The 14,456-nt window shown below is 35.5% G+C and overlaps 1 protein-coding gene across 1 annotated transcript in view; it reads right to left on the reverse strand.

Moving 5' to 3' along the window:
• Window positions 1–848: 848 nt before the first annotated feature.
• LOC109375201 (membrane-associated guanylate kinase, WW and PDZ domain-containing protein 2-like) overlaps window positions 849–14,456 on the reverse strand; it is a gene marked incomplete at its 3' end in the record, with an annotated part of 606,766 nt that continues 593,158 nt past the window's right edge. The window contains exons 5-6 of the mRNA XM_019630437.1: window positions 11,957–12,167; window positions 849–928 (exon numbers count right to left, since the gene is read on the reverse strand). Coding sequence (XP_019485982.1) covers window positions 849–928; window positions 11,957–12,167 — 291 coding nt within the window. The remainder of the gene's footprint in view (window positions 929–11,956; window positions 12,168–14,456) is intronic.

Below are 14,456 nucleotides of genomic sequence, written 5' to 3' on the forward strand. Positions count from 1 at the left end.
AAGAGTTCTTCAATGATAGATGCCTCTGAACAAGGCTCTAATAATTTGATCAGATAAAGACTGTAAATGTGGCCAAATAATAAATCATCAGGAGAGTATGCTATTTATCATTTCAGATTAATTATAAGTGTTCTTTTAACATTAAGCTCTATATTTTAAAAATAATTATAAATATCTTCAGCAACGAACTTCATCTATATAATTTTCTAATTTAAAGACAAGGTTTACATTCAGGTAATCCTCAAAATTGTTTAAAACAAATTGTTCACATACACGAAAACAGTTGATTTTTAAGCAAGTTAATGTCCTGACACTGGGCACTAGAAAATACTAAGGGTAACCCCGTACATCCATGTAATTAATTATTTTATTTAAATGTGTGATTAAAAGAAAGTAGCCATATGTATAGATATTTATATCACCAATTCCTTAATAACTAGGAGAATAATACTATGCCTCAAAACAGAAAAATCAAATGTTATAGGTCCACAATACTGTTTCTCTATATATCATATTTAATTCCAATGAAAAGATCACAGTCCTCAGTGAGGCATACTGCAAACAAAAGTCCTTAGTAGGTGGTGGAAGGTCGGGCCAGGAGTCAAACAGAACCAACAGAGATGATAGAGATGTGAGACCCAGCACAGTCTCCTCAGAGAGAAAAACGAAAACCACATGGCACTGCTGAAATGCTGAGCTAATTCTCTCTCCTATCTGAGAGCATTAAATATTACATCCTTAAAACTGTTTCAACTCGATTATTGCTGCTTTAGGTGAGACCCTCTTTTAAGAAACACAAATATTCTCGATGTGCGATGCTGAAACACCATAAAAACTTAATAACCTACCATTTTCTTTGCACTCTTCTGGAGGTTTAGCCTTTTTCGCAAGTCGTGGATCCAGCCATGATGTTGTCTTTGTGTTATGGCTGAAAAGAAAAGAGATCACTCTGAACAGACACATACTGAAAGGAATAAAGTTTATTCCCTAAGAAAAAAAGAGGGGGGTTAGTCTAACAAAATTGCAATCGATACACTTAATTTGCTTACTGGTTCTAAGTAGCCCTGAAGGAGGTGTAAGAGTAATTGTGCAAGGCAGCTGTAAATTTGGCAACCTCAGCTCCCTGTCCTCAAAGCAGCTATTTTTATTAAAATCAACTAGAATGTTGCCAAGTTAACCTCATTGAAAATGCAGAACTCATCCAGAGCAAAAGGAATTTATTACAAATACAGGATTCTCCAGTTGGAAGAGCACAGTTCACAGGCTCTGATACCGTTTCCTGAGTTTTGCAAAAGAATTATTTTCATCTGAAATCCGCCGCCCTTTTCACAAATGGTTGTTTTGTTACTTTTTAACCACATAGCTGGCAGAGGCAGCACAAAAGTGATGCAAATTATAGCATAGTCTTGAGATTCCTACATTTTCTTAAAAAGTGACTAATAGCAATTTTATTAATCCACATTTAACTATCTTCCATCTAAATACATGTGAAAAATCCAGCTGGGGAGGTAGGGAATAAAATGTCTGCAATATAGTGTTTCTGAAATGGAATTTCTGAGAATTAATAATAATTTTATTGACATTTTTGTTTTGAAAATAATGTTTTATGGAATGTCTTTTGCCAAAAATTTTAAAAAGCGAAGGGAGATATTGTTACAGCAGTTTTTCTCAAAGAGGTCCTGGATTCACCTGCATGACAATCACCTGGTGGACTTAAGTAACATTGCATATTCTGGGTTGCTATAGAACTACCAAATAGAATCTTTGGGGTGGGGTCACAAAATCGCCATCATTGGCAAGCACTCCAGTTATGCGTCTTATACTTCTAGAACCCCTCAATGGCTCATAACTGCTCGTTGAGGCTAACATCTTTATTGTGCATAGCTGTCTCAAGAGAGCTCTTCTGCCAATGGACAAATTATCAAGGGTGTGCATTTGTGAGGGCTTCAGAAAGAGAATGAGCAAAGTCAGGTTTAACAGGAAGAGCTGGAGGGCCAATGAATGACACGTGAAAAAGAAGAGGGGAAAACAGGTTGGAAATATAAATTAAAGCCAGATAATAAGGATACTTGAACATAATTTTAAGTAACTCAAATGATAATGATGAGTTATTTTCTCTTTCTTCCATTAAATTTAACTATGTTTTATTGTATCAGAATGACAAGTGTGAGCTAGATAATCTGATGACCCAATCTTGCCTTAAAGCAAAGGTCAGCATATTCTCCCAGGCAGCATATTTAATAGCAAACTTCTAGAGACTAAGTGCCTACCTAATGAAGGGAATCTCAAGGCAGGAAGGAGGAAAGGTGGAGACGAGATGGCGGTGGGGAAACAATTCCTAGGTTAAAGCACACTTTATATAATGTTTTCTGGTGATTGTCCTGTCTGCCTGTGTGGGGAGCCATCTCTGATTGAGAACTCAGGCATTAAGATCCTTGAGTCATGAACGCTCTGCTCCTTGAAGAAGGCCCACTTTTATTTCTGACTTTCATGTGAAATAAAGAGAAAACACTCTCAAACACTTTCTTGACATTTAGGAACTCCTCAATGATTTATGCCTCCGAGCAGGGCTCAAATAATTTGATCAGGTAAGACTGAATTTGGTCAAATTATAAATCATCCAGAGAGTATGCTAGCTTTTAATTTCTCCCAATTTGATCTTTGTAAAGTCTGATGGAGCTTCATTTTTAAGTTTCAGGAGGACATAAAGTATTGCAGACACTTTCATCTCATTTTCGTCCTCATTGGAAGTCATGTCAATATCATCTAGGCTTTCTCCCTAATTACAGACTTGACACCCATGGATGAAGGTGATGACTATCTTGAATACAAGAATAGTAGTACTGGGTTCAGCGTTGGATGTTCCCATTTTGGAAACAAAAAGTCACTTTTAAAATGCTCTTTTATAGACATGCCTCAGTTCAATGTGTGTGTGTGTGTGTGTGTGTGTGTGTGTGTGTGTTAATGTCTATGTTTCTATGAGAAATGTTGAGAGATGGGCAAGGAAAATAAATTCCCCTTTTTTTACTCACATCTTCTTCTTCCAAATCCTTCCTCCATATTGGAGAAAAGGCACTTCAAGGTCTCTGAGACATTTTCACAAAAGCAAACACATCTATGGATAAGTATTAAGGGGCCATTACTAAACCACTGCAGGGAGTCCAATTACAATTTCTATATCACAAGACCGTGGGTCTCAAAAACTGGCTAATATAGAAGAGAACTGAATTTCCTATCTTTCTGGAGTTTATATAAAGCATTTCATTACAGGATAATTTTATTTTTTAGGTTAAACTAGCATTAATGATATGTCACTTTAATACATTTTGACAGATTGAGCCTCTTCTAGTTAACAGTATTTTTAGCTGATCTTCTGAAATGATTCTGAAAGAAATGTGGGTAGTAGTTACCTCCAGTTAATTGTCTTAAACATCACATGAAGATACAGCACAGTTTTTCAATAGTGTCTCTCATCAGCCTTGTAATTTACATGCTTCTTCAAGACGCCTTACAAAGGGGATATTTTTTATGCATTTGGGAGACAACACACCAAGTGGCTTTCCCAGTTCCTTTACATTATTTATTTTGCATTTCAACAATGCCATTTGAAAATAAGATTAAACATTGAGCAGAAAACTCTGTACACAAAGGGACCACTGAGAGATTTTTTTTCCGCTATCTGCATACTACCTTTCTTTAAATTTGAGAGTGTGATTTCCTTTCACTTTCATTGCTAGAGTACAGTCAAAAGCAGGACATCAGTTTTCAGTATCTACTCAGGTTGTGAAGAGCACGAATGACAGAAAGGTAAATGTTACAAAAACTTAAATTTCAATACTAGTTTCTTTAACCCAGACACTTGCACATATATATGCTGCATTTGCAAAGAAATTTTTCTTTTCCTGGGGAATGGAACACATATTTTCTAGGAAGTTTGAAGCATAACAATATACTACTCTACTGTATTTGCCGGCGTATAAGACGATTTTTTGGCCCTGAAAACTATGCCTCCAAGTGGGGGGTCGTCTTATATGCCAGGTACACTTCAGATAGACTGCCCATAGTGCTTGCCCCGTGCCATAGTGGCCTCCCGATGCCCGCCCACTTCATTCCACATACCGTTCAGGCATCAGCAGCGCTGCTGGGTGTATGCTCGGCTGTTATGCGATTTTGCTGTTATGCGATTTTACCACACTCGCAAAATCGCACACAGATTTATGTATATGTTTGATTACATACAGCCTTGTGACAGTTTTCCTGCATGTCATAAGCATTTGAATATAAATATAAATGTTGAAATCAAATCTGATATTGTTTTACCTTTTATTTGGTGTGTGGAAGGTGTGCGGAAGAGGGGGTAGTCTTATACGGCGAGTATATAACAAACTCTGTATTTTGAGTGGAAATGTTAGGGGGTCGTCTTATACGCCCAGTCGTCTTATACGCCAGCAAATATGGTATATATTTCTGTGGATACAGTTAATGGGATGACCATGAAAAATGACAGATTAAGAGGACTGTAGTCAGTAGCTATTTAATTTCAATCAATGTAATATTTAAAAATCCGGATGAAAACTTGTAAAAATGGTTTACCCAAAACTTTTCTCTAATGTTAAACTGTGTCCTGAGTCTGTCTGGAGAGCTGGAAGAAACCAGAAGTACAATTTTATTCAACTCTGAAATTCAAGTTTAAATTCATATCAGAATGGCCTTGGAAACACGTGACAGGCTGACTTGTAATAAATCAGAAATTTATCTATTTTTTGTAAGTTTAACCTTTTCCAAACTGACAAAAAGAGCAGGTTAAATGATAACATCTTTTCTTCTGAGGAAACATTCTTCTCACATAAAAAACGTTTCACTTCAGCAGGAAAAGCTGCTGACATTATGGTACACAATTGCAAAGTTATTCTCGCTATCTGGTAAATTTCCCTGTTGCCTACTTTGTCAGGGACTGCACTAGAATTTTCACATGTGTCACCTCACTGTGATTGTGGCTACATATTTTTAACTTCATTTAACAGATAGGGAAACAAAGGTTGTGAGAAACTAGGCAACTTGTACAAAGTTACACAGCTAGTGAGTGGGCATGAAAGAGCTAGCTGGCAACAAACCCAGATATAGCTGGTTCCCAAGTCAAAAGTATTTTATGATCTGAAACCAGAGGCGTACTAGACCTAACACTTTGCTTTTTATACTAAGGTGCTTTCTTTCTCAACTTCAAAGGGTAATCAGAGATCTTTTTCCCAGCTCCTTTGCCAATGGTTTCGAAACAGAGACCTTTATCTCCTATTTGAGGATAGTAATCACTAACTTAAATTCTTTTGTGTTAAAAGCCTTGTATGGAGTAGGTATTACATTAAATTGCACATGCACAGAGAAGAAAGAGAGAACACATTGTGATTAGGGAGGCACAGATAATATCACTGGAAACATTTGCTCCTTATAAACTTGAATTCTCTATTCAAATCACATTCAAATCAAATTATCTCATTCAAATCTGAATATTTTCCCAGACTAAAATCTTACAAACCCTGATTTATATAATCTATATATGAATATTAGGTCTTGGAAACCGTATTAAAGAATCAGGTTAATAAAAATGCTATCAAATGGATGGAGTACTTGCTAGGAGCAAACCAAGAAAATGTTCATATAGATCATGCCACACTGTATCCTCCGTTCCATTTTCTTCATTTAGTCTATGTTTTTCCAGTCAGAGTACAAACCCTTTATCGGCTTCTTAGATATACATAGGTGGACTCCCAAGTGACCCAATTGAAACCTAATTTTAAGACATGTTCTCCTTTCCTTTCTCTTTTCTTTATATTTCCTTTCTCTCTCTTATTTCCTACCTTTATATTGTTGCCCAGATCAAAATGTTTTCACTGCTGCACAAATATTGGATGCTATTTCATCAACTGAAATTTTATTGGTGGAATAAGAAGCTATTGCTATCAAACACACTCCTTTCTTTTGCTCCATTTTCTCTAGAAATAGTAACAGACTTAAACACAATGGAAAATACATTGAATTTAACAAGTTCTCCTAAAAAGCCAATTCTGAATCTCAATCTTTAACTGGTAGGCACACTGTATTTTCATCCTGGGAAATACTACACCAGAAGAATACTAAGAGATTCAAGTCAATGATATTTGACTGCATGAAGCAAAATCTTTTGAAGAAAACAATGTCCAGGTAAATATTTTAGAGTCTATTGAGCAACTCAAGATGTGTGTGAAAGCTAAAGTAACAACAGTAGAAATCATATACTACTGTAGTAATCATATATTACAGGGACAACAATAAGAGTTTATTGACTATATTTTATGAAATTTGAAAAATAAACATTAGTTTTTAAAGGTATATAAATTAATTACATTTTATATTTTAGTCAACAAAATCCTCAGGTTGGTTATATCGTTTCCCCAGAAGTCTTTCTCTTCCCTCTGTATCATCACCTCAAAAATAAGATTAAAGGCAATGACTGGGTGTATCTAACTGACAATGAACAGTGGAAGCTTTTTCATTCAAGATTCCATTCTTTCATAGTTTTACTATTTTTTCTCCACATAAACATTTATTGTCAGTGACCTCTCTAGTGGTTATATATTTCCTAAATAATATTCTTAAAATTTTTGTTAACCATGTGAATATGGTTTGCCATCATATTATTTTTCATTTGTTCAGAAAACATTTTTTAAAAGAGGTTTTATTATAAATGTTGTTTTGGATATTGTATGTTGCATACTGTTTTGTCTAAAACACTTATTTTCCATCTGGGGATAGCACCAGAATCTTGTGCAGGCACAAGAAAAAAAATATTTGGAAAGATATTCAACATATGTACTGTTTTAGTAAGACCAGTTACAGAGAGTTAACGTAGACCAGGTTATTGTGACTGGTAGGGACATATCGAGCCTAGAATGAGAAAGCATTATGCTGGGGTTGCTTCTTACCAAAGAACTGATTTTAGTTTTCTCTCCAATAAATTTCCCAAACATTTTGTCTTCTATTCTGTTTCATAAATGAAAATTTTAAATTGGTTTGAAATGGCAATTGGTGATTCACTGAAAACTTAAGGCGATACAGAAATAGCAACATTAGAAGAGACAGATTGTGTGTCCTGTTTAGAATTTAAAAGCAAATTCAGTCCTGATGAAGATTTAGAAAACCATGTACAGCCATGACATTTTTCATAGATAAAATTTTCAATTTCAAAAGACTGCTTTCAAAAAACTATTATTTAAGTTCACGTAGTGTTCACTGCCATTCAGAAAGATGGTAGTAAACAAATAGGTTCCTGTTGTCGTTTTGTTTTTTGCCAAAGCAATAGCAGTCTCTTTTATGTCACAAACTAAACTGACTCCGAAACAAAGAAGTAATTTAATGGGATTCCCAAAGCATGTCAATCTAGATTAACCCTGTGGCAGCTCCTCTTTATGGTGTATTTAGTCTCTGGAATAATGAATTTCTGGCCAAGAAACTTATAAAACAGATACTATTTGTAATACTATAAAGGTTTACTTTTATTTCAGCCATGTTTGTTTACAAGATGGAGAAGGCATGGGCTAATAGCTTTGCAGGATGACAGAACTGTGAAACCTTGAGAAAGTTAATTTATCTAAAAGTGCCTCAGAATTTCATCTATAAAGGAGGATACATCAAACACTTACAGGGTGGTTATGATATAATATATGTAAAGTAGGCACCACAACAAAATGGTTAAGAGCAAGGGCCCTGCAGGCAGACTGTGTCCCATGAGAGGTACAAATCTTGTTAGTTTTGTTGACTACCGCACTTTTAGAATTTAAAATGGTTCCTAGCACATAGTATGTGCCAAATAAACATGTGCTGAATAAATGAAATCAGAGTAACCTGGTTTTGTCAATTCTTGGTTATATGATTAGGGACAAGTTACTTACCTCTAAAAGCCCCAGTTTCCTAAAGTGAGAATTAAATGAGCATAGTGTAAATGCTTAATATACTAGCTACTATTGTTAAGGTAACCTGAACACAGTCTAAAAAAAGTAGGTACTCAATATGTTGTAACTATTACTACTAATTTGAATTTACAACTAAATACTGTCTATTTTAAAAGATAATCTGAGGATGATGTTATGAGTTTAAAAAAGTACTGGTTATAAACAACATTATGTATTTGAAAGTCTTTTTAAAATTGCTAAACATGAAACATTGCTAATGCTTTAAAGCATGTTTAGAAAAGTGCATTCACTCACAATTTAAAATTGTTATTTAGAAATACTTTCTCAGATATTCACTTTTTCCCATTAAATATCATTGTAAAGGATAAAAGCAATCTACCTTTATTATTCATCAAAGAAAGCAGTTCTGGGACTATGGGAAAGTGGTTGGCCCACGTGTTCAGTATTGAGAAGAAAAGCAACAAAAAGCACTCATCTTCTAAACACAGAGTTTGTAAAATACTGAGACATATAAACATATAAACTATTTTGCAACAGAGTCAATCACTGACCATTTAAAAACACTATCACATAGAAGACTAAAAATTGAAATTACTTGTTACCTTAATTCAAAACCCACAGTGTTTATATATGTGTGTGTGTGTGTGTGTGTGCATTTTTAAAATACATACTTAACTTAATATTTCAGCATAGGTAGAGTTCCCTTCTTCCACACAGAAATATGTATAGAAATATATATATAATATATATAAATTTTATACACAGAATCACGGAGTCCTTCTCTTTTGTTTTATTTTCTGTTTTATCATGATCTTTATTTCAGTAAAGAGTAATGAGGGGGTTTGACCTACCTGGGAGACTTTCATTATTCTAACTCTCGCAATATTTGTACCAGAGGGAAGTTTTTACTGATGTCAGCTCTCTTTACCTCACAAATCTAATTTTCCTTCTCTTTTCCTTTTCCTTCTGTCTGTTTTACTTCATTCTTAGCATACTCTACCTTCCCTATTTATCTTCCTTCTTTACCATGACTTTGCTTCAGTAATGCAAACTTTTATATTACAAATTGTATTTGTTTTATACGTTTTTTTGGCCAGAAATCCTGGGACACATCCTGGCTTAGTCCCTAAGAAAGTCCTTAGTGCCCCACCATGCTCCCTGTTCTGCTCTACCTGACTGTTCCAAGGAGCTTTTATAGTAAACAGTTTACTCACATAGGAATTCATTGTGATATCAACAGCAAAGGTACTGACAGATCAAAGACAGTGGGTTCAAATGTTGATTTTGTCAAATGTAGTTAGGAAGGAAAGGGCAAAGAGTGAAAGCAGTCAGGAGAACATCAGTAAAACTTGAGAGGAGAGTAAAGCAGAGTGAAATGTAGGCAGAGAGAAAGAAAACTGCAGTGGGTTGCAACGGTGTGGAAATGAGGCACCAGATGAAAAAGACACTGACCCCTCCCAGCTCTGTGATACTTGAGCTCACACTGAGTCTTGAGATTCAAAGTAACCTTTGTGAAGGAAGGAAGCATCCAGCTCAAACTGGTCTGGGATGAAGGGTGGCGTGGGGATGCCTCCTTTCTGTGGAATAACCTCTTCAGGCAGGCCATGGGCCCCTGCCTCCTCAGGTCATCACCTTCCCATCACACTCCATTCCGCCCCCACTCCAGGCTTCTGCACTGTCCACTGGGATGAGTCTATCTCAGCATCAGCTTTCTCACCACATATGAAGTGGCCTGCTCTTTTTTTTTGTCCTAATTTTCCAAGTCAAACTATCTCTGCACCTAATACTATCCATTCATGTTTTCCTGCAACAAAAGAAAGAAGATAAATAAACAAAACTCTCTGCTTGTCTTTCAAAAGCACCAATGATCTAGCAAAATGAAAACTAAGCTATTATTTCACAGGATTCACCAACTAACACCTACTTCCCTAGTGGGGTCAGGAGGCTTCTCACTATCCCTAACATACCCAAGGCTTGGGTCTTTGTAATGACTCTTCAGATCCCTGGAATGCACTATCTACATATTACCAACTATTCAATCTGTGTTATTTCGCCTTCCTCATGATGCCTCCTTTTACTACTTCAGTCTATGCTAAGCATGTCCTCTGAATAGCATCACAAAATTCAGAAATCATTTATTAATGCTTTACTCTCTCTTCCCCAACTTGAAAATAAATTTAAGAGCAGGGACAGATCTTTTGAATCTTTGAATGCTGGCACTGGATGACTGACTAAAATTATATGAACAAAATAATTTTGGTACAGTCTCCCAAGTGCTGACAAAGTCTCATCATTTACTATACATCATTAGCACGACTTCTGTCTCCCCAAATCCCTTTTCTTCAGAATCCCCAAACCTGACACTTATTAGAACAAAACAGGTTACTTTATAATCACAAAGAAAGAAGTTTTTATAACTGCATTATTGGAAATATTATAAAGAAATAGTTATTTAATCAACTCATCATGCTGGTTTTCTTTTATTATTTCGACATAGCCCTGTATTATATAATACAAATGGATATACCCTCCATCTACTTGTTTTGAACATCAGTTGTTCTGAACATTTGTGACTGGCATCTAGAGTTTATATTTTGACTTCTGGTCTATAATGGTCCCATGCTGTGCTTATCAATAACAATTATTTTTGTAGGTATAAATGCCTTTGAGAATTTAAAAAAAAAAATATATATATATATATAACTCTTCCAATTAATTGATAAAAAATGTCTTTGGGTTATTGATGATAGCAATAAGAAATAATGTTGAGATTCTTTTTTTTTTTTTTAAACTTAAAAGATTTGTCAAAAAGTAAATTTACTCAGCCTAGTCTTTTCTTTCCTTTGGGACATTTTCCCCACAAAACACTGCATTTCTCATCCATGTTGGAGTCAAGCAGAGTGCAAAGTAATTACCTGATTATGTATTCCTTTGGCCACATGTAGTAAAGTTTCCACCTTCACATGAGAATTAAATATTGGCATGTGGTAACATTTCAATTTCACAACTGAGTTCTGCCTATGGAGATCTAAGTCACAAATCACTCCAGGTTGGGATAGGGAATCCAATTTTAACATTTCCTCTTGAATAATCAGAGTTTACATATTTTTATCCACTGTCAGCTCTGAAAACTTCAGTTTCTATTAATTTCTCTTTTTGAGGCTTATACAACTCTGAGGGAATAAGAACTGTTATTCATTTATAATATTTTTAGTTTCTATTCTTTCTAATGAACATTTTGAATGTCTTATGCACAATTTAATTTTGTGCTAAGATCAACTTAGGAGTTCATTTTTTAAAAAAGCTTTTCTACTTCTAGAAAATAAAGAAAAGCTAGGCAGTGTTAATAAAAATATATACAAATTTCAGCTTGTAAAAAAGTCCCAAAAGAAAGAAAAGATTGGGTTGAGTAAGCATCACCAGAAAGTTCAGGATTAGCATTTTAGTTTTCTTAGCAAGCTATAGAAATGGTAAGCAAAAATACAACAGAATTTAATAAAAATATGATGAATTATACAAAAACAAATGATTTTATTGACACCTGACCTCAGGGTCAAATGCTTAAAACATTTTGTGACCAGCAAGCATTTTGCTCTAAATGGCTGCATCCTATTAAATTGCTGAAAGTAATGGTGGGCATTTCCAGCAATCTGACTTAATATGTGGGATTATCTCATTTGGACTACATGGACAACTTGGACAAGTAGTGTAGGCATTACCCCAATGATATGTAGACTATTTCTAATTCAATAATAACATCACATTGAGATTTGTCATTTTAGTTATGATTACAAGTTTTACAGTGCAACTGTTTAATTCATTCTTTGATTTATAGCTATAATTTAGGATCCTTAACTATATTAAGGTACTATCCCATTATTCTCTAACAAAGGAGAAAGTTAACACCAGAAACATTCCTTATTTTATTTTGACCACATCTCCACTTGCTATATTATCTGTATACTGCTATAACCTTTATGGCAATGTTCAAAGAAAAGTGTGAAACTCACTCAATGAAGTAAACTTCACCCTTCTCTGTATAGGCCATTTCCCAGTTATCAGGCAATGGGTCTGATTCCTCATTCTCTTCAGGTTTAGTTGGTTTTGCATCATCCATCTGCTCCTTCAGCTCCTCGGGCTGACTGTACACTGGTGCAGGATAAGGCTGGGAGGGTGTCTCCCCTGAGGCACCTGCACTCTTGTCTTCATGTTCACTGGATTCTGCAAAAGAACAAGAGCATGTGGTGAGTGTCTCTAGCCACAGTAACTTCTGAATGAGTGTGGGAGTTTGCTGGACCAGGGAATAAGCTCTGCGAAGGCTAATAGGAAAAACATAATTGTAAAGAGCTCTGAAAATTATCATTAGGCCTATTTGAGTTCCCCTTTCATGCATCATTCTTGTCTATCCTTCAGCTAACTATTGCTGAATTGGAGGATCATTTCACAACACAGGTGTGGTAAGCAGAATAATGATCCCCTAAGATAATCCATGCCCTGCTCCCTGGACCATGTGAATGCTACCTTACATGGCAAAAGACGATTTGCAGGTCTGATTAAATTAAATATTTAATTTGAGATTGGGATATTATCTTTGATGATTCAGGTGGGCTCAATGTAATCACAAGGGTTTTTAAAAGTGTAAAAGGAACACAAAAGAGGAGGGTGAGAGAGAGAGAGAGATGTGACTACTACTAAGGAATAGCCAAAGAGATGCACTGTTGCAGGCTTTGGACATAGAAGAAGGGGACAAACTACACACCAGGAAATGTGAGTGTCCTCTAGAAGCAGGCAAGGCAAGGGGATGGATTCTCCCCTAGAGCCTCCAGAAAGAAACAGTTCGCTGACACCTTGATTTTAGCCCAGTGAGACCCATGTCAGACTTCTAACCTACAGAACTATAAGATGATAAATTTGCATTGTTTTAAGCCATTAAGTTTGTGGTAATTTGCTACAGCAGCAATACAAAAGTAACATAACAGAGCAAAAACTAAAAGATATACATGCCTTAAGAGAAATGATAACAGAGTTGGCAGACAGAACCAAGAGTCCCAACATGTAAATAGTACTCCAGAATGAGGAAGAGGAACTCATGGTGAAGAAATAATAACAATAAAAAAATCGAAGAAAATTTAACGAAAGTGAAGAAATACTTCAGTCTGCAGATTGAAATGGTTCACTGAATCTGAGGTCAGATTAATGAAGCACACCTAGGTGAAATTTCCAAACTCTAATGTTTAAAAAGCAACTTTAGCAGCTTCTACATGAAAGAAACATTATTATTTACAAAGAAAAGAGGAGCAGAAGAACATCAGACCTTTCATCTGTGATACACTAAGCTCAAAGACAATAGTACAGTAACATCTGTAGTAACACTAGAAAAAAAATACAGCAACCTGAGAACTTAACTTTGCCAAAATATTATTCTTCTTTCTAGGCAAAAGAAAGTTACTTTTAAAGATGCAGAAGTTCTGATTGCATAGTACCCACATATCTTACCTGAGGACAACACTTGAGGAATTAGTCTAACCACATCATGGTGATTCAATCAGAGCAGAGATTTCAAAATATGGAGAGAAATGGAGAAAATAATAATTAAGAAGAAATAAATCATGCAAAATAGAGTTAAATGTAAATGGAGGATGGTTACATTTCTGGAAATTTGTTGTATGTGTTGAAGATAGGTTCTTGAAGAGAAGAAAAATATCATATGAAAAACCTATTACCAGCATGGGTTTAAAACCTTATATTGGGAAAATTCTGGATCTAGAGGATGGAGAAAACTTAGAGAAATACATTCTAAAGGAGGCACATTAGAGAGTGGGTAAACAAGATCATTTTAAAGGCTATTTATTCATGGGTTGGGATTATTGGGCAAGTATTTTTGTCAAGGAGTAGACTTCATTGCATAATGGGGATATTTTTTAAATACCCCTTAATGTATATTCTCTCTGAGCTATTCAAGTTTTTTTTTTCCTTCCTATTTAGCTTTTCTACCAATAAAGACAGACCATGGACCTAATTTGTCAAGGAAGAGCAGAGCAGTTACCAAGTAGAAAAAAATCCAAACATTCTTGGGGGTAAATAAGAAGATATAATATAGAGGAATTTCCTGCAAGGTAAGATGGTATCTGGGAGAGAAATTCAAAGAAGGAATGTTTAGACTTAAGAAACTGCCTGTTTCATTCAGGGATTCAGCACCACTATCTTTAGGTATTTGTCTGGGGCGTGGCATGGTGGTGGTAAGAAGAGGGAAACCACAGAAGGGGTCAACGGAGACAAAAGGTGAGAAGCCTTGTGAATACCTTAAGTTTAGAACTTTGAGAGGAATGTTTCCTAAAGAGTGGCTTCCAATCTGCACTGGGGGGAAGGGCGGGTCAGAGCAGAGAGTTTATGAAGTGAAAACATTTGGCAAATACAATTCCTAGACTTTCCTGTGGTGTAGACATCATCCAGAGGTCCAAATATGCTCTGGTGGAAAATTTGGAAAGTAGCTGAGAGTAGGGGATCAAT

Source organism: Hipposideros armiger, unplaced genomic scaffold (assembly GCF_001890085.2).
Source record: "Hipposideros armiger isolate ML-2016 unplaced genomic scaffold, ASM189008v1 scaffold_911, whole genome shotgun sequence".
Taxonomy (NCBI): Eukaryota; Metazoa; Chordata; class Mammalia; order Chiroptera; family Hipposideridae; genus Hipposideros; species Hipposideros armiger.